At 39.9% G+C, this 25,778-nt stretch overlaps 1 protein-coding gene across 1 annotated transcript in view; it reads left to right on the forward strand.

Moving 5' to 3' along the window:
* The window catches only part of MUC19 (mucin 19, oligomeric), an 89,525-nt gene that overhangs the window by 21,524 nt on the left and 42,223 nt on the right, over positions 1-25,778 (forward strand). The window contains exons 8-20 of the mRNA XM_042469622.1: positions 72-137; positions 2,613-2,841; positions 3,106-3,223; positions 4,246-4,306; positions 6,129-6,229; positions 7,329-7,539; positions 9,181-9,303; positions 12,372-12,495; positions 14,244-14,379; positions 18,199-18,291; positions 19,039-19,123; positions 19,767-19,904; positions 24,199-24,348. Of these exons, the coding sequence (XP_042325556.1) occupies positions 72-137; positions 2,613-2,841; positions 3,106-3,223; positions 4,246-4,306; positions 6,129-6,229; positions 7,329-7,539; positions 9,181-9,303; positions 12,372-12,495; positions 14,244-14,379; positions 18,199-18,291; positions 19,039-19,123; positions 19,767-19,904; positions 24,199-24,348 (1,635 nt within the window). The remainder of the gene's footprint in view (positions 1-71; positions 138-2,612; positions 2,842-3,105; positions 3,224-4,245; positions 4,307-6,128; positions 6,230-7,328; positions 7,540-9,180; positions 9,304-12,371; positions 12,496-14,243; positions 14,380-18,198; positions 18,292-19,038; positions 19,124-19,766; positions 19,905-24,198; positions 24,349-25,778) is intronic.

Consider the following 25,778-nt stretch of genomic DNA (forward strand, 5'->3'; position numbering starts at 1 on the left):
GATTGGCTCACCTGCTCTTTAGGCTTGACGTCTGTGTCATATTTATAACCTATTGATTTTTCATTGTACAGATAAGCCACAGCATGTTCCAGATAGTACCCCACAGTACTCAAAAAAAGATACTGATGTTCATCCAGGTAAATAAAGTTTTGGCACTGTCCCATGAGTAGCTTTAGCTTTAGAATGGCCTCAGTACACACTTAGCATCCCTTTCCCCTTGTCCTTGCCAGCCCACTCTTCTCATTAGGATCCACATATTATGGTAGCTCTGTGTACTCTTCCTCTCAGCTCTAAAAAACCAGAACGTTGCTGGACTACTCTGTTGAGCAGCCTGGGGGGGAAATAGCACCGGATATTGCAGGTGCTTCTCTGACACTATGGGAATATTTCATATTTCTGCTAGCAGAACACAGCAGATTAGTGCAATGTGAGCTTATACTAGAAACAGAAGTAATTACTTCAGAAACTCTACTGAGGTTTTCAGAGCCCCTTAGGCTTATTGTTCTATCCATCCAAGGATAGAGAAGTATATAAACAGGTTGCTTACAAGAGCTCATAAAGCTGACTCTCAGGCGTGGGAGTAAGCTAGCAACCATTAGAGGGGATAGAGCCCCACATGGATGCCTCACTCACATACAAAGGGAACAAAGAAACTGGCTGTCTTCCTTGAAGAGGGAAGAAGCATTTTCAACAGATACCTATGAAGGAAAAAGGACTAATTACTAGTATCTGAGAAAAAGTCAAAAGAAAACATGAAGGGCTAGCTATTGGCCTGTTGCCCCTCCCAATGGCCATTTGATAACTGTTGATGGAGATTTTACTTCCAGCATTCCAGCGCTCCAGATGTCATTGACTGTAGTTCCCATCAGCCCCTTGCTAGCATATTCAATTATGATGGCTGATGGGAACAGAAGACCAACAAAATCTGGAGGGCCTCATGTTTCCTATTCCTGATTTACAGTAGCTCTAAACTACATGTGATTATTCCTTGAGGTATTTTTGACCAATTGTTTGGTTTCATATATTGAATAACTTGAGTAATGAACAGCCATTGGACATTGGTACTCCATATGCATACAGTTTTGGAGACTGGGAAAGGAAAGAGAGATTAGTGGGAATGTAGTGGATTCAGACAAAGTTAGTCATGGTGTAATTCCATTGAAATCTATGGGACCAGTTGGGTATCTTGAATCAAGTTCCACTGATATCACTTTGAGCTGGTGTGGTGTATTGGCTGGCGTGTTAGACTGGGGCTGTATCCACATGGCAGAAATAATCTGGTTTGACCCCACTTTAAGTGTTGTGGCTCAATGCTATTGAATTATGGGAACTGTAGTTTGTTGAGGCACCAGAGCTCCATTCTTAGGGTCAGACTGGATTATTTCTTCAGTGTGGATGCAGCTTGGGACTCAGAAGAGCCCAGTTTCATTTTCCCACTCAGCCATGAAACTTGTGAACCTTGGACCACTCGTTCTGGCTTACAGGGTTGGTGCAGTGATGAAATAGAAGAGTCATATGTGCCATTTTGAGATTGTTGGAGGAAATGCAGGATACTGTATAAGTCTAAGTAATGAATAACAAATAAGTAATTGATTTCAGTGGGACCGAAGCATTAATACCTTAGACTGGATCCAACTCAGTATGTAGAACAGTGGGCTTTTAAAACTTCTTAAGGACCTTCACCTGCCCGCCATGCAGCAGAGAGATAGGCAACAAGAAGGGAGGGAAGGCAATGATGCAACTGCCATGTGATTGCTCCATTGCTGCTAATTGCTATTGTCTTGAGTCAAGCAATACTTCTAACATTTCACAGTGGCCAGAGGTGTCATTTATTTGCCTCAAAGTTTACCTTTGAAGGACAGTTTATCTCCCAAATGTCAATATATTTTTCCCCTGGGAATTCCCTTTGGATTTTTAAAAAGTCAACTGGCCCTCTGCACTGCTTTTCTATTTTAAAATCCCATAAACTCACACAACTGCTGTTTACCCCACCATGGTACCATATAACTAGCTGTACCGGCTTAATTTAAAAGGATGAAATTATGTGTTGAGAATGTTCTCTAGCACCAACGTCACCTTAACATTCTTATAAAAGAGAGATCCAGAATCAGGATTTTTGGAATGATGTCCACTTTGATCTTATTCTTATTGGTTTTACACTAAAAATCACTTTTAAAAAAATCACCTGTTCCGTAAGAGACATTTGTTTTTCTGGTAACCTTTTGTTAGAAGCACAGATGTTGCAGAATACAAAGCCTGCAGCCTCTTGCCAGTAGCATGCTGGGTAGAGCTGAAGGAAGTTATAGTGAAAAACATCTGGAGAGTTAAAGGCTTTCCCTCCCTGGGGAGAAAAATTCAGGATGACCTAAATGCCGCTCCCATTATCCACATAATAACCTTGTGAGGTAGGTCAAACTGAGATATAGTGAAATGCCGACCAATCAGTTTAATTGCTAGGGAGAAACGATAAAACAGACCTCCCCAGTTCTTGAATTGTTACACTGGATATCAAGGGCAATGCTGTAGATGTACAGGAAGTCAATGCAGTGTTCAAGAGTGTACATGGGACACAGACAGTGGGCCAGCTCATTTCATTCTTCTTTTCTCATTAGATGAAGCTTCCACATGGGGCAAAGGCTTGTTCAAAACCTTTGGCAGTTACATGTTCAATTTCAAGTCCTTTTGCAACTTCACTTTTTGTCGTCATTGTGTCGAATCTGGAAGAGAATTCAACATTGAGATGAGTCGGAACAAGGATGGAAAGATTGATCAGATATCAATTGTGCTAGATGGCAATGGGATCGTGGTGAAAACTGGCAAAATTCTTGTCAATCACAGATAGTAAGTGAGTCTTAAATCAAAATGAGATTATTTGCTGGTCCTGGAGTATGCAACTGAAAATCTTATTCTAAAACTTCACAGTCATCTGTTATATCCTACTGTCTTTTGGCATTGACTAGTGCCAAATGTACATAACATTTGATGCAGACTCATGGTTGGTAAATGTAGCCATCAAACTGCAGATTTCTGTTGACAGTAGAGGTGTTAATATAAAAGCACCATTTCATAACATTGATCTAAATTTGAACTAAAATGTATTCACAGTGTTCAAGTGCCATATGACAATAAAATGATCCATATTAAGAAATATGGGGACTACACCAAGCTGGAAAGTCGCAGAGGTATTCTGACATTATTATGGAATGATGAAGATAAATTATCAGTAAGTCTGTCTTGTATTTTATATTTGCCCTCTTCTAGATATTTAATAGCCCAGTAACGGGACTTCTAAATCATAATAAACACAGGATCAATCTGTATAGCATACTTTCATTGCACTTAATTGTGCACTGAGTGATATTTAGAAATAGGTGTGCTATGTATTTATGCTTTGTAGTTACACTGGGTCATTAGGGATTATTTGGATCTATATGATTTTATAGTTTGCAGGTGGTACTTTGGATAGCACCAGACCATAACTTATATGCCCATTGCATCAGATCATCTGGAGGGGTGGACAGGTTCTGTCATCACGGTCATAACTATTTGTGGCTAGTGGGGAAGAAGATGCCATCTCCGAGCCTAAACAGACAGGCCAGAATAAAGCTGCTTCTGGTCACTTTAGAGGTATGCTGTTTTAAATGATACGCACATTTTAAGAGGCCAGAAGCTCTGCCAAAGCTGTGTTCTAGTCCTTCGGACTTGAGCTTGGCTTTGGCATGGCTTCCGGCCTCTTAGGATGCAAGCAGTTTAAACAGCATACCTTCAAAGCGACCCAAAGCAGCTTTATTTTGGCCTGTCTGCTCGGGCCCTCAGAGTACAATCTTAGCCCCTGCTCAAAACCTGGAAAACATGTATTTTCCTCACTCTCCCAGTCCTCCAGCAATGGCTGACCTACAGTAAAAGAATAGCCCCACTCATTGTGCTTTCTGTTATGGGGCCCAGAATATGGGGGTGGGGGGTGGGTCCTTCCCATCATAACATCCAGAGCTTGGAAAAGTTACATTTCTGACCACAACTTCCAGAATAGTCCAGCCAGCATGGCCACTATAACTTGAAAAAGCTCTGTCACCAAGGCCAGAAAGGAGCCCTCCTTCCATTGAATATCTTGTTCAGACGCTTGAGATAGCCCTGAACATTTGCTCACATCCTGCTGAACTGAGGTGATAAAACATTCATCTGACTTAACTGTAGCAAATTAAGAACATGAAGTTAAATTTTCTATTACTGTGTGTTTTTTTAAAGATCATTCTGCATAAAAAATATGACACCTGTGGCCTTTGTGGAAGTCATCATGCTGGCAGAGGTAAGCACATCCTATAAAATGTATTTCCGTAGATAACTAAGGCCCGGCCCAGACGGATGGAATAGAACGCCCTCGTCACCTGCAAGGGGTTGTGCTTCTAAACACCTCTTGCCCCTTGCAGCTGACGAGGGCATCAAAATGGCAGTGCCCTGTACAGATGGGCGCCGGCATTGTTATGTGCCAGACGCATAGCGTCCACACATCATGGCGCCATTATGACATTGCAAGAAGAACCTGCTTTTCACGGGTTCTTTTTGGTCTGGGGGGAAGTCCTGCCGTCTGGAAGCTGCGGCTTCCCCACGGACCAAAACTAGGTGCTGGGAGATGGTCTGTCCCACGCCTAAGAGCCACAAAATTGCATTTGTTTATTTGCTTTCTTGCGAATGTTGATTTGAAACTTAAGTGAGTCACATTAAAAATAATGCTCTAGTTTTAACCTAATGAAGAATTTTTTGTCACAGAAATATCTGCTTTTTGTAATTTATTATGATTTTAATGTAAAGCTATAACTCAGGAAATGGGAAACTCTAGCCTGCAGGTTGGACACCATCTGGGCCACAGGTTTCTTTGGTGTTATCTCTGATCAGTGATCAGAAAGAAAACGATACAGTATTTAAAAATTTATCTGAGTTGTGTTCCGCTGTACTTTGCAGGACAGAGAATTGTTGCATGGAATTGAGTTGTGCTTAGAAGGCAAAAGAGCTGTTGAAGTAGGCTTGCTCCATCCTATGTATTCTTGATGGGGAAATGTGCCATGTACAACAATCACATCTGGACCCATCCACACTACTTTGCTTCTGTGCCCCAGTACCTGTTGTTAACCCCATCTACTACTGGAAATTGGGGCTTGATGGCCTTCCTAAATTAGAATACTGCCTCAGAAACAAAGGAAATAAAAATGTGTGTTGGGGGGGGGGATGCTTACATCTGCTACTGATGAACCTATAGGATGAAATGTTTTTCTTTTCTCTATGAATCTAAGTTGTATGGCCACTGCAAGTTTTTTTTTAAATAACTGAAAGAATCATAGTCTTTAAAAACAGAACAAAAAAGAGAAAAGAGAGACAGAGAACCATTTGTTGCATTAGCCCTCCCATGCGAAAAGCTTCCAGTTGCAGTTCCAGGATTGGGCAGTCACTGGCTATGTTACCATACTACAGTCTTATAGTGCTGCTGTTCCACTTTAACTGCTGTGGCTGCTTCCTGTTGCATTCTGGGATTTGTAATTTAAAGAGGGGGCATTAGGATTCTCAGACAGAGAGCTCCTAGGCCTCAATGGACTACAAACCTCAGAATGCAACAGGAGGCAGCCTGAGCAGTAAAAGTGGAATAGCAGCACCTTCCCCATTGCTAGTCTTGAGCAGTCTGGTTTTCTTCTTTTTACACTTTCTGTTCTCCCCCTCCTCCCATCACATTGCCATAGCTGCTAAATTGTGTTAAAAAGATAAATAAATAAAAATCAAAAGGCATGTTGGGTAGAGCAATAGGGGAGGGAGGTTGGGTTAAGGAGCAGTCTGGGAAAGAAAGTGCAAGACTGTGCATGGCTGTAGCGGCCCCAGACCTGCAATTGAATACATGTGCAATAAGGACTGTATACATTTCCTTTCATTAACATGATTGTGACAAGAATGGGGCTCTCATGCAATAAAGATCTATCTATCTATCTATCTATCTATCTATCTATCGTCTGTCTGTCTAAAATTCTAATCTAAAAGTTCAGAAATAAAATAGCACAATATTTTCTATGCTAATATTATACAACAATTGATTGGTGCTCAAATTATGTAGTATATACGCAGATATTCTGCTTTCCCCCCTAAAGGCATAGATGTCATGAAGCTGATTAGAGACAGCAAAATTCCAGATACAACATGTCCTGAGCCTGTGATGGAGCAGAGTCTACATTGTGGTGAGGGGGAAATGGTACGAATAAATAATGTATTCATTCACTTTATGTCAGAATTGCTTTCTCCGTATTGTCAAATGTAACCAGCTTCTGAGGGCAAGCTCAGGCATATCCTTTTCCTCTGTATTTGCAGTCCAAGGCCTGATTCATACATTTCCTCTGTATATGTTTGCTGTGATGCTCCCAAAATTGTTTTTACCTACAATGTACTGTATATTGATGTAGAAAGGTTTGGATTGTTTGGCCCTGGGTGCTTCTCAAACCAATGCCCCCGCCTTCACTGGGGGATACTTATTTTGTTCTGGAAAGTACCTATATGATTCAGTTATCAATAGTTGCGACAAGTTCATGTCCCTTCCCCTTCCATATATAAGAACCAATTGGGCTGGTAGTTGAATTTTTTATTCAGAATTGGCTGGATTGAGGCTGCGGCAACCTCACATCATATCCCCAATCCGGCCTCTGGAGGGCGCCATAGTTGCAGCAGCGCGCTGTATGGCACCCCTTCTGTGGTGCATCATCTAGATGCAGCATTGGAGTCATGCCATGATGCTGCATGCAGTTGGGAATGGTGCGCGGATGCCCTGGGGTTGAGTCAAGGCATCCAGCATCAGGCCACTGCACCCTGACTTCACCCACAGGCTGGCAGAAAGTGCTGGTCTGTACAGGGCCTATAATTCATTGTGTATTGCCTTCAAGTCACTTATTGATTTATGGCGCCCCCATGAATTCCACAGAGTTTTCTTAGGCAAGGAATACTCCAACATGATTTTGCTAGTTCCTTCCTCTGAAATATATACAGCACCTGGCATTTGTTGGCAGTCTCCCATCAAAGCACTAACCAGGGCTGACTCTTTTTAGCTTCCAAGATCAGACTGGATCTGGTATCTTTAAGGTATTTTACATAAGGGAAAAACAGCAAGGGACTCAAGTGCTTTGTTTATTTCAATCTCTTGATCACTGGAGGACCTTTTGTTTCTAAATGAAGAATATCAAGTTATGTGTTTGTGTTCAGTTACCCAGGATATAAATATTTCTTCAGATATGCAGTATAAACTACTATTGACTTCATGTGCTCTCATCAAGGTAGCTTCTTATGCGGTGTCTTGTTTTCAGTATTGCCGTGGTATCATTTCAAAGTACTTCAAATCATGTAAAAATATCGGCAACCAGAATCATGAATATGAAAGGCTGTGCACTGAAGAATACTGCAAAACTGGAAGTAAAATGGATGTGTGCTCTACATTTCTTGAATTAGCCAGGATATGTTCGTCTGGAGGTTCTGGTCCATTTGAAGCATGGAGAAAAGATCCTGATGTGGTTTGTGGTATGCCTTGCTTAGTTGATCACCATGGGGAGGGTAGCAAAAGAAAGGTGGGTTGTAATGGAGGCAAGAGGGGAGATAGGATGTAGTTCTGCTGGGTGGAACATTACTCCCTGTCTCCCAGTGTAAACTCTTAATGCTAATTTTTTTTGGAATGCCAAGATCAATGAGATACTTAGAAAGATAGTGACATTTAGGAACTTGGCTTGTGCCCACTCAGGCTTTTGGACAAAAGCTAGAGAATGATATCAAGGGTCAAAGTACATTGGGCACTTAGTATCCACTGGTATTTGGTTCCAGGATCCCCCGTAAATATCAAAATCCTTGGATTCTCAAGTCCCATTAAATATAATGGCACACTGAAATTGTGTCCGTTTTATAAAATAGCAACATCAAGATTTGCTTTTTGGACTTTGTATTTGTTTTGAATATTTTCAAGCTGTGGATGGTTGAATCTAGGGATAAAGAATCTGTGGATATGAAGGGCAGTATATCACTGCTGTTGCATGCATCTTTTTAAATGTTGAGCGAGGCCCTCTTACTAGTGAAAATGATTTCTAGCAGCCACACTAATTTCCCAAAACCCTACTTTGTAGCATCACTCCAAGGATTTGTAAGACATTCAGCTGGAGTCAAACTCTGCCACTTGGTACTGTCTGTAATATTGTTTGGAGTGTTGTTGCCTCTTTCTTCCATTAGCAGAGTAGCTAATGGTCTAGAGCTCATATGGGCAACTAACATTCCATGGAATTTATGTAGACCTGAGCTGCTGTCTCACACCTCCATTTTTTATAAGGGACACCATTTTGCTATGTCATTATATTTAATGGGACTTGAGCATACACGGATTTTGTTATACACGGGGAATCTTGGAACCAAACCCCAGCACATAACAAGGGTCCACTATATTCCCCACTTCCCAGTTTATTCATCAGCTGTAAAAAACAGATTGCTGTATCACTGCTTCATGAGGAATGAGGAGGAAGGAATATGTCTGTGCATGAGAGAGAGATTGGATGGATGAATCGATGAATCGATCCATCCATAATCTTGGCTTCACCCACTGCTGATTTAGTCATTTCCTGGTTGGTGGAGAGTGAAGAAAGCACCAGAACGGCATCTGCTATTTTCCTATCTTCCTCTATAATCTCCCAGGAGTCTTTTGGAGGTCCCTGAAGATGATGTTATTGCTGTGTATCAAGCATGGGTGAAACAGCTGGATGCCACTTCCCCCTGGAGCCCTGGCCACCACTCCTGCCCAGGAAATGGACATGCAGTGGGAGGGCTGCAATAGAGAAAAGATGGGTTCGGGAGGTGGGACAAGAACCATATCATAATTATGTATGTGCAGTACATCTCCTGATCCAGGATTTCAACTATGAATAACTTAAACAGAAGCAGAACCTTCCTGTCTTCTGTTCATAGTTGCAACAAAGCAAGGAAGAACTCAGGAACACAAGGCTTATTCACATAATGTGATTGTGAAGCCATTGTTTATCTGTCTAAGAGTTGCTCCTCACACTGTGATGGCACAGAGCACCATTAAACTAAATCTGAATGGTGTCGATATTGACTAGTGACTTTTTTCCAAAGTTTTTTTTCAAAGTTTTGCATTCACTTCATTCTCACGTATTTATATTCCAGTTATACCTACATGTCCAGAATCTGCAATTTACAGAGACTGTGGTCCTTCCAACCAGGCAACATGTTCCTATATGTCTCCTTACCAAGATACTGGATGTGTGAGTGGTTGTGTATGCCCTGAAGGTAACAGACAGCATTCTGAGAGTTTCAATGATTCGTAGCACTGTAAGAATTTCAGTAGTCAAGTTGCTATTCTCTCTACGGTACAGAAATAATTTTATTTTGATGTCAGCCCTGAGGCAGCTGTTTCCTGGCAGTGAATACTGCAGTTCAAGTGGATCAATGTGAGAAGGAATAGGCCTCATCTCAACTTTACTTGTACTAAGCAGCTGGGAAAGAAATTCTATGGGGAGTTCATTAACTGTCTACATGAGGATATGTTTTCATGTCCTTCTAATTTGTAGTTATCTGCGAACTTGAGATATTTTGTCTCCTAACAAGGACTGAGTTACTTTGTTTTCAACAGAGATGGTGTCATTTTCTCAATAACTATATAGTCTAACTACAATTAAGGTTGTGTCTAATTATGCTTGGTTACTGTCATATTATTTATTGCACTCATCATGTCTTCCTGGATGGTTGCTCTTTTACTTGTATCTTAGGTTTAAGCTGTGAGCTTCTATTGAAGAATTCTTGTATTTAACCTAGCATTCACATTCCATAGCCATGGATGCATCCATAAGGGCTATAACTTGAAGGTAAAGGACCTTCCTTACACAACAAAGATCTCATTCTCTGGTATTGCCATATACACACAACACAAAAGATTCTCATATGAAACATTTACAGCTGCTGCCAGTCATTGTAGCCCATACTAAATAATATTGACCAATGTTCTGATTCAGTATGATGCTGGTGTCAAGCATCAGGGATGTAGCCGGGGGGGGGGGGGGGTCCTTGGGGTCCGGACCCCCCTTCCTTTACAAAAATGAATGGTGCATGCTGCTGCGCCGCTGTGCCCAAGCCCCATTATAATGGTGGTACTTAGGCCTGTTACAGACTGCCAAAATAAAGCTGCTTCGGGTCTCTTTGGAGGTATGCTATTTAAATGATGCATGGGTCCTAAGAGTCCGGAGGTCACACCAAAGCCACACTCCATTCCTAAGCACTGGAGTGCAGCTTTTGGTGCACCTTCCAGATTGTTAGGATGCATGCATCATTTAAATAGCATACCTCCAAAGAGACCCGAAGCAGCTTTATTTTGGCAGTCTGTAACAGGCCTTAGTCTGGACCTCCCCCCCTTCCTAAAATCCCGGCTATGTCCCTGCAAGCATTGTAGGTGATGTTTCTCCTTTGCCTGAATGTGTATATCGGAGATGGGATTCAGAGACATAGGCATGTTAATCTGGAATATCAGTACGCAACGGGATCTTGTAGCACCTTTGAGACCGTGGGACTTATCCCACAGCATTTAAAATTAACTTACCACTCTCAAATTGAATTCTAATTCGAGCTGCATCCATATCATACTGCATGGAGTTTTGTGCCAATGCCACCAGGCAGACACAGCCTGTGTAACTTCCAGATAGAATCTGAGTTCAGCTGGACAATTTGCAAGGCCAGGACTATGCAAATCCATGCAATAGGATCCAGATGCAGCCTGAATTAGAATTCAGTTTGGGAGCGGTAAGTCAATTTTAAAAGCTGTGCAATAAGCTCCTAACTGTGTAAAAAAAGTTGTAGCATAAGCTTTCATAGACTTGGTCTGCTTCCTCATGCAAGTCTGTGAAAGTTTGTGCTACAAGACTCAAAGGAAAGGTTCAGAGGAAAGATCAAACAACTTGAACCATGCCTGTTCGTTGCAGGTTTAGTGCCAGTATTGAGAGAAGTCTGGGCTAAGAGCTCTCTGTCCCACCCCAACAAGCGCACCTTATGGGCATCTCATGGCGCCCTGAACATAGATGATCCAGTTCCAACAAGTAGCTAAGATTTGAGCTATTCAGGCCACCCAAGATTCTTAAGCCAATTTCCTATGCCTCACAATTTACCAAGCCTCCCACTGATCTTACTGGGTGGAAAGTGTACCAGGCAGGACCCATCTGCAAGAAGGCTGGTGCAAAGCTACCAAATCTGCCTCCTATCTTTTCAATGCAGATTCACAGAAGGAAAAAAATTGGGCAAGCCCTAAGAGATTTGATAGGGGTCACCACAACTCTCCTCCACACAAACTTTCAAGAACTCTCTTCTTTCCCATTCAAATGAGATGTGCTGGGTGAGGCAAGCAGTTCTGCCACAGTAGCTTTCTTTCCCATTAATTCTCTGGTTGTCTCCATATAGTGTTAATATGGGTGCATCCAGACTGACTGAAAAATTCCAGATTCCCCCCCCCCTCCATTGTTTCCTATTTTACAGTGGTTAAAATAAACCAACCAGGGATACTGGCATAAAAAGTCTCCAGGAGCTGACGGAAAATATTCTGGGATAAACAAATGTGTATGGATCTCCCAAATAAAACTGGAAAGAACAGGAACAAAATCTGGGACTCCCTGGTCTCTTTAATCTGTCTGGATGTACCCAATGTTAGAGCTGGGCCCAGAAGCATTTTGTGAGAAGGAGAAGATGGCTGTATTGTTGCCCAGTTTGGCACTTGAACACACAAGAGGCTTCAGATTTATATTAAATACATTTCCCAGTTGTGCCAGATGCTGATACTGGCCTTTGTTTAGTACAGATGGAGTCACTACTACACTGTACATTGGTCACCTTTGCCAAGCTAATGCAGTGTACCACCCTGTTTGACATCACTTCAACTACCATGGCTCAATGCTTTGAAATTCTGGGAATTATAGTTTATTGTGACACCAGAGTTTATTGACAGAGAAGACTAAATGTTTCACAAAACTACAAAACTCTCAGAATTCCATAGTATTGAGCCATGGAAGTTAAAGTGGTGTCAAACTGACTTATTTCTGCAGTGTGGATGCATCCAAGTCTGCTAGCCCATCAGTTTAAACATCCAAAGTCCAAGACTAAACCATTTTAATCTCTTAACAGCTTCTGTCAGATACAGAATTTAAAAGGAAAGATTTCACATTCTAGAAATACAAATTCACCAAGAATTTTTTGTTGTTGTGTTTTGTTATTGTTACACATGATCCTGCAAAGGCTCATACCTTCATGGTATCTGAAAGCACTGTGCCTTGAATGATGTGAAATCAAGTCAGATAGTATACCATGGCTGTATTTTTCAGGCTACGTGCTTGATGACATTGGAGGAAATGGGAAATGTATCGAGAAAACTAAATGTGCTTGCCAATTCAATGGAAAAGTATACAGATCAGGTGAAACGAGGAAAGGTCCATGTAATTCAGAATGGTAAGTATTCATTGTATTTAACATTTTAAAATCATCAGTGTACATCGTGTAAGACAGGAGGTGGGCCACATGTTATTTATGTTAACACCGAACATGTGGTCCTCTAACGCCCCAAATACAAGTAATACTTTTAAAGTACAAGAAACAGTTCTTCATTACTATTGTGACTTATCATGCCTTTGCCTAATCAGAAACAGTTGTGTGAATCAGGCTTTAGATTCTTTAAACTGAAAATAATAATAATACTAATAGTAGTAGTAGTAGTAGTAATACTGCTGCTGCTGCTAAAGGGACAGTTCCTGCTGTGGAATATGTTGTACTGAAAAGCACTGTGGCAATAATATATTCTGCAGTAAAACTGAGGAAGGGAAATATTAACTTTAGTAAACCCCAACCATTCATACTTTTTTTCTCAGGGCAGGTTGTGAAACTAATTTGTTCCCTACTCTGGAAGAAAATAGGTAAACTAGGGAAATTCTGGATTTCTTCCAGATTAAAGAAGTCCAAATAACAATGACTAATCTATAATTTTTGGTGGGATTTTCGGGCTATGTGGCCATGTTCTAGCAGAGTTTCTTTCTGACTGCCACTTTATAGCGATCCAGGTTATTAGCTCCATATTTACATATAGCTTGTTGCAATATAATGACTAATCTGTCTGTATTGTACTTTTTAATGCTAGCCATCAGAACTCCTCAACATGATGTGAAATGAGTAAAATTTAAATAAAAGTGAAAAGTGCTTCTGGGAGGGAGGGGTAAGGTTCCCAGGCTTGGAAACCATTTTTTGTTAACTACCTGGAGGTGGAAACAAAGCTTAAAACTAATATTTATTAGGTGAAAAAGAATGGTATGTACATTGTGTACTGCATATAAAACAAATGTGTAATGAACACAGTGGCTTACATTTGGCATTCCCAAAATAACATTGTATTTTGAAATTTCCAAGGAGTTAATTAATTTCACAGTTGTTTGTTATGTACAATTTCATAGATACAGATAAAGCAAAACATGCCCATTTCCCTCTAGAATCACCACAAGTGTTCTTGTAATGACTCACCAATAAAGACAATTTATTTTGGGACATTCATTCAGGGAACAAAATTTAGCATTAAGACATACCAGCCTTGAAACAAAGTTGTGGCTATTTTCATGATATTAAAAATGACTCAGATAGTAATAGTTACATTTGTGCTTGACCTTTTCTGCAGTGTGTTTGGACGTTCTGTTTTCCCTTTCCATTTTTATCATTTCTGATCTGAAGCTAAAGAAGCATAAAGTCTTACCTTTCCCTACAGTAAGCAATTGCTTTCTTTCATCAGAAAAGAAAGGCCGGAGTCTTTTGACTAGAAGCCCAAAGGGAAATAGAGCAACAGCCTTCTGTTTCCAGCAATGACATGCTGTTATTTAAAAATATATATATTTTAAAAAGTGTCTGCAGTGCTGGGTCATTGCTTTTCCATTCTGGTGACAGCAGGGAAATGGCAGCAGAAGATGACACACAATACTTCCAGTGGCTTCATTTATTTTAGCTGCTCCTTTCAATTCCTGACCTTGATTGTGATGCAGGTGGATGTTAGCCCAGTACTTAGCAAAGTCAAGACTTCGCATCACTCTAAATAGCACCTTTGCATGCTTAAGATGTTTCTCCCCTTTAAAATAAGGTCTGATATTGCACTTCTCATGAAGGTGAGCTATGAATCTGCTTGTTCTCTTGATCTTCCTTTTCTCCTATTTCTATTTCAATAGCACTTGCCAGGATGCAAAATGGGCATGCACTCAATCTTTATGTCCAGGAAGATGTGCAGTGGAAGGACCTTTCATCACAACCTTTGATGGCACCTCTTATACCTATGCTGGAGACTGCCACTTTATAGCAATCCAGGTTATTAGCTCCATATTTACATATAGCTTGTTGCAATATACTTCCTGTTTTGACTTTCCATATGACACCCCCCAAATTCTGTAGCACCTTTAAGATTTACTGGGTTTTATTTTAGCATGAGCTTTCATGCATATAAACCTACTTTTCCAGATGCAGTAGTGAGGTTAATACCTCAGGTTCAAAAGCATATTTATACAATTGTGGGAGTGGGATATAATGTAATAGGGTCCAGAAAGATGCAAATCCCTAAATTTTCAAAGGATTGGGTGAGGAGATACAAGTCTTTCAGATTTTTACAGTGATCAGTTATTGTAGATGTATGAAAGCAATAAATCTGCGTATAAAAAGTCAGCTTCCCTGGGTTCAAAACTCTCTCTGAGAAGATTCCTTTTATTATATGTGCAGTAGTGAGGAAGCCATTCTCTGTGTTCATACCTCAGCTAGTGGTTTGGAATTTGTTAATGTACAGTGGGCCCTCCACATTCACTAGGATTAGGGGTGCAGGGCTCTCATAAAATGCAAAAACTGCAAATAAAAAACTAATCTCTTTTTTTACTTGAGAGAACATCTTTCTAGGAATCTAGGTCCTCCAGCACATCTCTATGGCCAATATCCAGCATAATTTGACTACAGGCTTGCACTGGTGGGCCTACAAATGCCTGCAGAAGTGATTTCTCTAGGAATCTCTTGTTCTTCCAGTATGACTCTATGGTTAACTTCTGGCAGAATCATGCTGGAAGACCTAGAGATTCCTAGTAATAACATATTAATCAAATCTATGGATTATCAAATCTGCAAAAGTCAAAGCCACAAATATGGAAGGCCATCCCAGTGCACAGATTTTGAAAATGATAGATATAGACATAATCCAAAAGACAGCTCAATCAAAATCATCCATGTTTAATCAAATCCTGTGTCGTAAATCAGAAGTAACCAATTGTACAATGTTGACAGAGTCCATTAACCTCCTTGGAGGGCTACATCCCCTCCTACTGCTTGCCTCCATTTTTAAAAATATTTATTTATTTATGTATTTATTTCCAAACCTATGCCCCTTAGGGACTATGATATTTTGAAGCCTTTATGGACTGTTTCAGTCTATGCAAGGCATTTTTCAACCAGGAAGTAAGCTGAATTTCAATGTCTGATTTATTTTCTGGTTGAACAAGGTTTCTGTGTTACATCCTGATGGAAAAAAAAGGGTCGGCAGGTTGCTGTGAGGCAAAAAATGGCTTTAGGGGGCAGGATGTGGGCTGTGGGGTATGGTCAAGCTGCCACCACCCATTGATTTGAGTCCCCCTTTGCACATCAAACCAATTGGACATGTCTGGGGTTCCCCTTGCACTGTGCTTCCTGCTTCTATCTCTGCAGGGGCAGCACACAGACTGAGCAAAGGCAGGTGAAGAATGTGAGAGGAGAAGTACTTTACAGGAAATGCTTTATTCTAAGCAAGAGATCTACATTAGCAAAAAGACATCTCTCTTCATGAAGGGTACCTTTTTTCAGGCACACCTAGGAGCTATAAGATACAGAATCATCTAGATAATTTCAATCAAAGTCAGTACAGTATAATAATCATAAGTCCCTGACATGAGTAGCTGAATATGTTCCCCCATTCTGTTCACAGTACCAATGGGGATTCTGGGCTTGGATGTTCCCGGGGCAGGCAACTAGGAGTTCAGGCTATATGATTTCATCTGACCAGTTCCACTGGGGACAGAAGGCACTTCATCCCAAGTCTCTCTTTGCTCTCCTTTGTTAGACTTACTTGCCTCGTGGTCACCTGAGGCTTTTATAATTTCTCATGGAAGTGTCTGGAACAGCAGTTCCCAACCTGTGCTCCAAGGAACCCTTAGCGGCTGCTCCTGGAAAATGAAAGAAAATAAAAATTGAATGAAATTAAAGAATAAGAATATATTCTTATATATATACTCCTAAATACCATTAGCTTGTAAGACATAGATAGGGTAGGCCTCTTAGGGACTCCACCATAGAAATAAAGGCTCAATAAGATTGGAAACCCCTGGTGTGGAAGGTTCTCCCAAGTTGGCCGTGTCACTGGTCAGTTGAACTCCAATGACTCAACTGTGACAATGCCCCAATAAAGATGAATCTTTAAACCCAACAGCTCATTAACCCCTTTGTTTACCTAGAGGGGCAACTATCACCCTCAGCTCTGTTGATCAGATAATGAGAGGACCCATAAGCACAGCTATACTTTCCCTACCCCTGTCCTAAATTTAATGGGGGGTTTTCCCAAGTGAATATGCATAGGACTTGCAGTCATACAGTGCAATCCTATCTTTGTTTATTTGGTAAGTTCCTTTAGGATCAAGGAGATAATCAACTATTAATTGCAATCGTTTGCCCGTTTCCTGTGAAATGAGGCCCATATTGCCAAGTAAGTACAGTACACTTAGGACTGTCACCTTGTTCTTATTTAAGTCACAAACTTATTTACTGTAGCATCCCTCAGAGTGTAGTGGAATCTCCTTCCTTAGAGGTTTTTAAACAGAGGCTGGATGGCCATCTGTCAGGGATGCTTTGATTTAAATTTTCCTGCATGGCAGGGGGTTGGACTGGATAGCCCTTGCGGTCTCTTCCAACTCTATGATTCTATGTACCTGCATTCTTGATGGGACACTGGAGGCTATGTAACTTGTTAGCCTCATCTTAGAAACATAACTTGCAAATGCAGTTTTACTGGCTGATAAATTGATTCAGGTGTGTATCCTTGAGTTTAACTGAGCTGCAGATTGTACAAATTGCTTCCTAACATACCTAGGCTTCTACCTAAATATGAAAAATTAATGTCCATTTTTGGACTGCAGAAAATATAGTTTAGAAAAGTAAAAGACATATTAGCACATTATGAGATACAGGATTTGACTACAATGTAAGACGTATCATTATAAAGTAATGGAAAACATGGGCAAGCTATTTCATTGTGTCACAAGTTTTGATACTAGATTAGAATGCTCTGGTCCATTTTTATTTACAAAAAAGTCAAATACCATTGACTCTGTTTGCTGACAAATCAAAGAAGCTCTTTTAATATTTCCCATTAAGACTTGCAGAAATATTTTATTTTACCTTGTTGAGTTTTATTTTATTCCTACAGCATTGGAAAGTGGAATGGGTTAAAACACTACAGCCAGTAGTTTGCCTTTCCTCTGCTTTCTGTGACCTTGGTTTTCTGGTTGCCTGTTTATCAAAACAGCAGCTCCCTTAGAGACCTGCTGTACTTTCCTTGGGCAAAATTTATTCAGACTCTCTTATAGGTAGACTCCAACGCTTGAACATTTCTATCCACTGTTGAATGTTTGTGTCCTCCCATAAATTTGCTTGCAGCTTTTATATGACGGGAAAGCCTGACATTATTTTGAACAGCACAAATTCTCCTAACAATCTCTAGGTTTAACAGGGGTTCATGACCCTTAAATAAATGTGGATTTGTCCATGAGCTTCCTCCTCCCCTGACCAAGGATAGTTGGCCATATGCTTGTAAGGTTGCAGGTCCTTCATATCTCAAATGCAAAAAGCCTGAGCTGAACAGCCAGGCAGTGGGCATATAGAAAATGGATAAAGAAAATGGATGCTAAAGCCATCATTGGCTATTGTTTTGGCAATGGGGGTGGGGAGAAGAACCATTGTAGCCATCTCCTGATAAATCTTCCTGCAGACCAAATATGAATGGTATAATTTCACAATATCCTGCTAGAAGATTTCAGCAGGAATTAGGGGTTCCCATTGGATGATCTCGACTTCTACGTTCTTTCAGTCATTGTTAATATGTTTGGATGTTTGTTGGTTTCTTAGCACAACAGTTGGTCTCTGAGTGTGGAACTGCGTCATTGTCACACTGGTCCAGCGGAGACGTGTCTCAAGAGTGTGACTTTAGGTCTTGGATTGGTAAGTACAAGCTTCTTAATGGTATAATAAATAGAATAAGCAGACCAATCCACTAAAGGTTTGGGTGGTTCATCATTGTGACTAATTTAAACCTTTGAAGATACATTTTAATTAGTGTGGGGTTTTTCATCCTGGTACAGTTTACAAGAAATGAATATAATGGATTGTGTTTTCTTCTAATAATGAATGTAGCTTTTGCTTTTTAAAATTCTAAGTTCTATTGTATTTACTTTAATATCTGAAGGTAGCTATGTTGAAATTTGCTTATATTAAAAAGTACCACAGTTTAATCAGGGCAAGGTACTTTTGGTCCAAGAGCTGCATACACCCCTTAGTGTGATTTCAACCCATCCACACCCATGGATCAATACATCTGGCAAGAATGGTCTGTCCTGCCCCATGCAGCTCACTGGTCATAAAGGTTGGTGGAGGGACAGGGATATGAGTGACAGGGCAAAAGTGAAAGAAAGAATGCCCTGGTCCATTTTTCACCTTCCTTCTGACCACTACTGATTTGGGGGCTTTCAACATCTTGAAACATATTTTTTTAAAGTTTTTCTCTCACTAGTATAAAGGGACTAAGTGTTCTGTAACCAATATTATTATACGTTACATCATTTCTTTTGCACTGTTCTTGGTATATGTACATGTGTGTGTGCGTGCGCACGTGTATAGTGTGTGTGTGTGTGTGTGTGTGTGTGTATGTATGTGTATATATATATAGTAATATAGTAATGTGGATATTAGCCTCTTTCAGCAGACAAATACATATTCCATAGCAATGGCAGCTTCTTCAATCACAAGATAAAGCATGAAGATTATTACGCTTCAGGTAAGATAAGGCTTATTCTTTGTGCACAAAAGCAAGTCTGTGCAGAGACATTTTGCTGCCTCATATCCTCCCACAGTCCCAATTTGGCTGGGATGGTCCTGTTTAACCCTCTGTCGTTCCACTTTTAAAGCTGCTTTTAAAATGTTACTGTTTCTCCCTTTGTCCTCATCTTACTCCCACTGCTGCAAACTGAGGTTGAAGTTCAAAATCATTTGCATTCAGTTAGCAAGGGGGAAAGGCAGGGAAGTGGCAGAAATTTGCCCTTTCCAGTAGGTCTAAACAAAACCAAACTGCTGCAGCCTCTCTTCATTTGTTTGTCCTTCCTTATTAATAACTGTGACCACACTCTGTTGTTTGTCCGCACATGTCCCCATGTGTGAAATGTTGAAGGGAATGCTACCTGAGGCGGAGAAGCAAATTTTGGACAACCGCCCATCCTACTCACCCCTCCTTAAAGGTACCCAAGGCCAGCTGCGCTGTTTTGGCACCTCTGACAGAAAATCTGACATTTAGTAAAAAAGAAATAAAATGAGAGTTTGCTGCCCTTTCTTGAAATCTGCTGCACCCTACATAAAAGCATAAGAAAAGAAACTGAAATACAATTTAATATATAATCATGCTGTTTGGCTATTACTTTCTACAGATACAATCATCATCTTCAAACGATCTTCATCCTACATTGAAGCAGAACTATACTTTGGCCTTAAAATACAAATACAGCTAGTCCCAACTATGCAGCTCTACGCCACATTGCCAGCAGGAAAATATGGAAGTACAAGAGGTAAGCTTGTGGCACAAATGATGTAATTATGGCTCAACAGCATTGTTTTTATAAGGAGCTGTGTGTCAAGGATATTCAGGATTTTCAAAGTCAACATTTCATCTTTTTGCTTTGGTAATATTACTTGTATTGGTTAGACATGCTCACTGTTGCAGATGATGGTAACTACTGTGAAGATACTCCTTCCCTCTCATCCCTTTCCCAATAGTGGGCTATAGCATCCCTCTGTTATCTTTGGTTTCCTATCAAAGATAACAACTTCCACCCTGTCCTGCCATGTTTGTATTCCCAGTGGGGTGTGAACTCATACTGCTCTTTTTAATGTCAGATTGGAAAAAATAGCAAGATTCCATCACCATACCAGTCATCTTCCCAATGGGTTACATGAGCAGGGTAGGAGAATTCAGATTTCCAAAATCAGATTTGAGATAATGGGCATCCTCCCATGCAGAGAGAGATCTTTCTGCAGGAGAACAGATGTTGTGGGGAAGGAGTAATCAGATAACATTGCAAGAGAGAGTCAGGGCTACCGTCTGGGAAAACTGTAACAGGATTTTTGTGCAGAGTGAAGCAGAGATCTTCTCTATGTACAGAGGAGAAGAACCAGGCACTGGTGTGTGGAGGGACCTGCTAATATCACAAGAGGGAGTGGAACAAATGGAGGCTCATATGGCCTGCTGGCTTGGTCTAGAGGGGTCCAGAGGGGTCCAAAACCAATACAATTCCCACTGATTATTGTCACCTATCCAGGGATTGTCCTATGCAGGGGCAATGCAAAACAAAACAAAACAAAATAGCATATTGAGATCAGAGAAATCTGTTAGCAGTCCAGAGCATAATACAACCTCTTGCTCAGAATTGTAGATGAAGAATGACAAATTGTAATATGAATTTTAAAATGAGCAACATTGAACTAGAATAGCAAAAGTATTTAAAGAAGATATTTTCATTTGAGATAAAATCAGGCACTAGATTGAGGGCAGAATTTCCTAAACTTCCTTTTCCTTACTTCTCAAATAAGCATAGTAGGACTAATTAAACAAGCTATTTAATGCAGGTTCACATTAATTTAAAGCAGGTTCCCAATGAATCTGCCTGGACTGCATTTATGTGTGGTCCAACACAAATAGCCACAGAGTAGGTTACTTTGGTGAGATACTTAATTTTAAAAGTAATACTTTATGCAACAATTTTCTGGCTGAGAGACAATGCACAGATTCTGATGCATTCTTAGCAGAATGTATGAAATTCTGTTTTATTGTACTATTTGTTGTGTATCCCTTCAAGATATTTGAAAATACTGTATATACTCATCTATAAGTCTAAAAATTTATGCCCAAAAATTGATCCCAAAATCCCAGCTCGACTTATTTATGGGTCACTATGGAAATGTGATAGCAGCTCTTTCAGATTTCCCCATGCAGTGCAGAGAGAAGTTTATTTCCCTCTGAAGCCAAGCAGAAAAAGCCCTGTGTGATTGATCAATATTGCTCTTTGTTTAAGAGTCCATCTCCTGCCCTAGCTTCTGGGTGAAATGAAAGCTGAAACTATGCTCAAAAAGCCTCAATGAAAGTCTCTCTTGTCATATGCACACACAGTGCAATACTCACACACTGAAGGCGCCTGCAAGTTTTACCCTCGACCTATCCATGGGTCATGGCAAAATCCATAATTTTGGCCCCAAAACCTGACCTCAATCTATACATGAGTTCGATTTATAGTATATACAGTAGTGACTCAGCCCACTTTTGGGGGCAATGCTTCAATATATTATAAAGAGCATTGCCTATCTGGGCCAACTGTCCCTATCCCATTCAGAGAAAGATCTCTGCATAAGTGTTATTCTTAGATAAAAATTAAGCTACTATTTTCCTTTTCTTGATGGATAAAACTAAAAATGACATCACTCATTTCCCTCAAAGTCATATCAAATGTGTTTTGATGACTTTGACAATTGTGTCTGATGTTGAACCAGCTCCCACATCAAGGAGAAACAGCCATAATAATTCCGTCACAGCTAAATTACACAATATGTTCCCTGTAGGATGAATACATGAGTGCTCCCAACCATCAGCAGCCATGCAGTCATGTGAAGAATGTAATATTTCAACTATGCATACACTGATACAATCAGCAGTCCTCTCTGAAACCTATTTCTTTGCTTAAACTGCTTTTTCCCCAAGCCAGACTTGAATATCATAAAATGCTGAGATATTTGCCTGTGGTAATCATGCCCAGTTCATATCAAAGCTTGAAAAAAAAATTTTTTAACTACAAGTCCCAGAGTCCCCAGCCAATATTATACCTGGAAAAGGTCACTTTTTTGAGCTCGGATTCATATATTACATTATCCATGCATGTGTGTAAATTGGATGATCAGCACTAATGTTCATTGCTTTTTGTTACCTGCAGTAGTTTCAGCAAGTAGGCTGGGAGTCATTTGAGTATATTGAATACTGTACAGTATACTGAGTATATTGCATAAAATAGATTTATGTTATGGACATCCACATAACATAAATCTGCAAATCGTGGGTTTCTATTCCCCTCCCCATTTTAAAACACCTTTATCCATTTTATAATTTCTTTATACTGTAATATACATTTATGAACTGAGAAGGGGACCACCAGAATATATAGTCTTAGGTTACAGTGGTCTTAGGTTATATAGTCTTAGGTTACAGTAGAATCCCCATCACTTTACATACAGGTAGCATGTTGCAGTGATTTGAATGTTGGACTTTGACTCAGGAGAGCAGGATTCAAATCCCCACTTAGCTATGAACAACCACCGGTGACCTTGGGCATGTCACATCCTCTCAGCCTCAGGGGAAGACAGTGGCAAACTCCCTCTGAACAAATCTTGTCAAGAAAACCCCATGATAGGGTCACCTTAGGGTTGCCATACGTTGGAAATGACTTGAAAGCAAACCACACACCACAAACATTATAGGGAAGGCAGTAGCAACTAGTGGTAAACCTGCTCCAGTTTGAACTTTTAAAGAATTATCCAAGATGCTGCAGCTACCTGGGGGACAGAATTTAGCACTTTGGATATGTCCTTTAAAGATGAGATTAAAAGCCATAACCAATTCACCACCATCCTGACATGGAAGCCAGCAGCCCCTCTGGAGGAAGAGGGAACATGGATATTATTACCATGGGGCCAGGGGTCGGTGCACACTTGAATAGCAACTGTGTGATGCATTGACCTTTTTTTGGTGTGTGTAAAACTTTTGTTTGGCTTAATCTTGATAGATTCCATCTCTGATAGATAATGATTGAATGGAGAACCTCTTGAGGATATTTTCATCTCTCATTCCAAGGGCTTTCTAGCTGCAGACTCTTTGATTTGATGTTGGTTGGGAATATATATAGAATGCATAGTCCTTTAATAAGGATATTTATTAGTATTCTCGACTCACGTAAGAATAACTGCTAGTCCTTAATACAATGACTATATTGCTTTGCTTCTTGAACAATATACTTCTGTTGTTAACTGAAAAGTGAATGACTTCTGTTTTCAAGTTCTCTTTCTTCCTGCTTTTCAGATGGGTTATGTCTACTAGAGGTAGCATAGGCTGAGGCAGTTCACACTTTCTCTTCTGGTGCTGGGTCTATTTGCATTTTGGCTGTTCAAAGCTAACAGATACTTCATACTTTCAAGGCTGCAATTGTACAACTTACCTAAGCACCACTAAACTGAGTTCTCATGTATAAATAAATGTGCATAAGATTCTTCTCTATAAGCCACCTTGAGAGGTTTTTTATCCTGAAAAGGAGCCTGAGACTCTTAGGAGGCAAACATAAAATTGGTCTGTCAAATTCATGTATTTGCCAAATGGTGACCTTGGGCAAGTTGCACTCTCTCAGCCTCAGAGGAAGGCAATGGCAAACCCCCTTTAAAGAGAATTGCCAAGAAAATCCCATGATAGATTTGCCTTAAAGTCTCCATAAATTGGAAAGGACTTGACGGTATACAACAGCAGCAACAACAGAAATGTGTGTGCTAAATTATACATTAATTTATGTTGTTTACAGTGATAAAATGAATTTATGTTTGACAAGAAGGCAGGTATGGGATATGTTTCAATTTCCCCCCAGATTTCTATCCCCCCCCCAAGCAAATAGGCAAACAAAACCAGTGCATTTTTTGCTTCAACAGTTCTAGAAATTCTATATCCCAGGGATTTGGATTTGATTGTTCACCTGAGTCCCACCCAGCTCTGTTTTAATATGATACTGATGGTGAATGAAGAAAAACATTTTGTGACTTTATTTTGGTCATCTACAGGGCTCTGTGGTTCATTCAATAACAATGCAGAAGATGATTTTATGTCCAGCCAGAACATCCTGGAGGTGACCCCTGAAACATTTGCAAAGTCCTGGGAAATTATGACGTGTCCTAAAGCCAGGCATCCTTCATGTACCAGCATAGAAAAAGGTAACCATTTTAGGCGTGCGACTCTGACTAGATAGAAATGCTTTTAAGGGAACTGTAGTAACATGCCCCATGATCTTGATCTGCTCATTAGAGGATAAGCAGCCATTTATAGTTTCTGGTTTCTATCAGGCCTAGACTTGACAATTCTGCTTTCAATATCAATTTCAGCCTGATATCATGCAAAACCAAAATGAAAGTCATTTTGTAGAGTTATTTATTTCCAATTCAATTGTTTTTAAGGGTTTCTGTAGTCTATTCACTGCTTCCTTATAGAACATCAAGGTACAGGTTGAGAATCCTTTATCTGGAATTCCAAAATTTGAAATATTCCTAAATCCAAAATTGTCCACATTGGTGATTGAGACAGTGACACCTTTGCTTTCTAATGGTTCAGCATGCACTTCATTTCATGCACAAAATTATTAAAAATATTATGTATAAAATTACTTTCAGGATATGTGCAAAAGGAATATATATAACATAAATGAATTTCATGTTTAGACTTGTGTCCCATCTCCACGAAATCTTGTTATACAGATGGAAATATTCCAAAATCAATAAAATAATTTTTTTTAAATTCAAAAATCCAAAACATGTCTGGTCCTAACTATTTTAGATAAGGAAGACTCACCTGTATACATACATTATTTTCCCTGTGTGTCCCTCTCCCCACCATTCCCTGTACTTGTTTCTTTCTCCAGGTAACTATCAAGTGCTAAGATGACTTTGACTTTGATGCTATATACTAAACACTTGAATTTGTAGTTGTAACTGGGACATACAGATGGGCCTGCTGGAAATACATGAAGCAGTTGTATATAGGGTATTATGTATATAATGTACAAAGTATAAAGAAAATTAAGAACAGTCAGCTCTTGGATGTACTGATTGCTGAAAGAGCATATCAGCTTATTGTAGATTCATGTTATGTTCAGTTTTAGCAATGATACCATCATGGAATTATATCCTTAGGTTTAGAACTGTTAAAATGAAGTGTTCTTCAAAATAAATAATTTTAAAATAGGTGGATAAATACCGGTAGTTGATATAGATAATGCAGATAAAATAGACAATGTAATATGTGTGGTTCCATTCCACCAATGTATGTCTATTGGGAAATGATGGTGATATGGCAAGATGTTGTGACATTTAATTAATCCCAAAGTATCTTCATATTCTAGAATCCAGTATAATACTTCTGTTTTTAACCTTTGTCTTAGTCTATATTAAAAATGTATAAATTACTTTTTCACTCGCGAGGGCCCTAAAAGTACAATTATTACTCATAATAATCCACATTCCAAAATTAACAACCCAAACAGTGTAGTTGCAGCATTGTAGTGGCATCTAGTGATTACTAAGGCACATTACAGCAGTGGATAAAGAACCACTGTTTTCATGTTCTCCAAGGTCTAAAATGATATGGAGAG

Source organism: Sceloporus undulatus, chromosome 5, assembly GCF_019175285.1.
Source record: "Sceloporus undulatus isolate JIND9_A2432 ecotype Alabama chromosome 5, SceUnd_v1.1, whole genome shotgun sequence".
In the NCBI taxonomy this organism is placed as follows: domain Eukaryota; kingdom Metazoa; phylum Chordata; class Lepidosauria; order Squamata; family Phrynosomatidae; genus Sceloporus; species Sceloporus undulatus.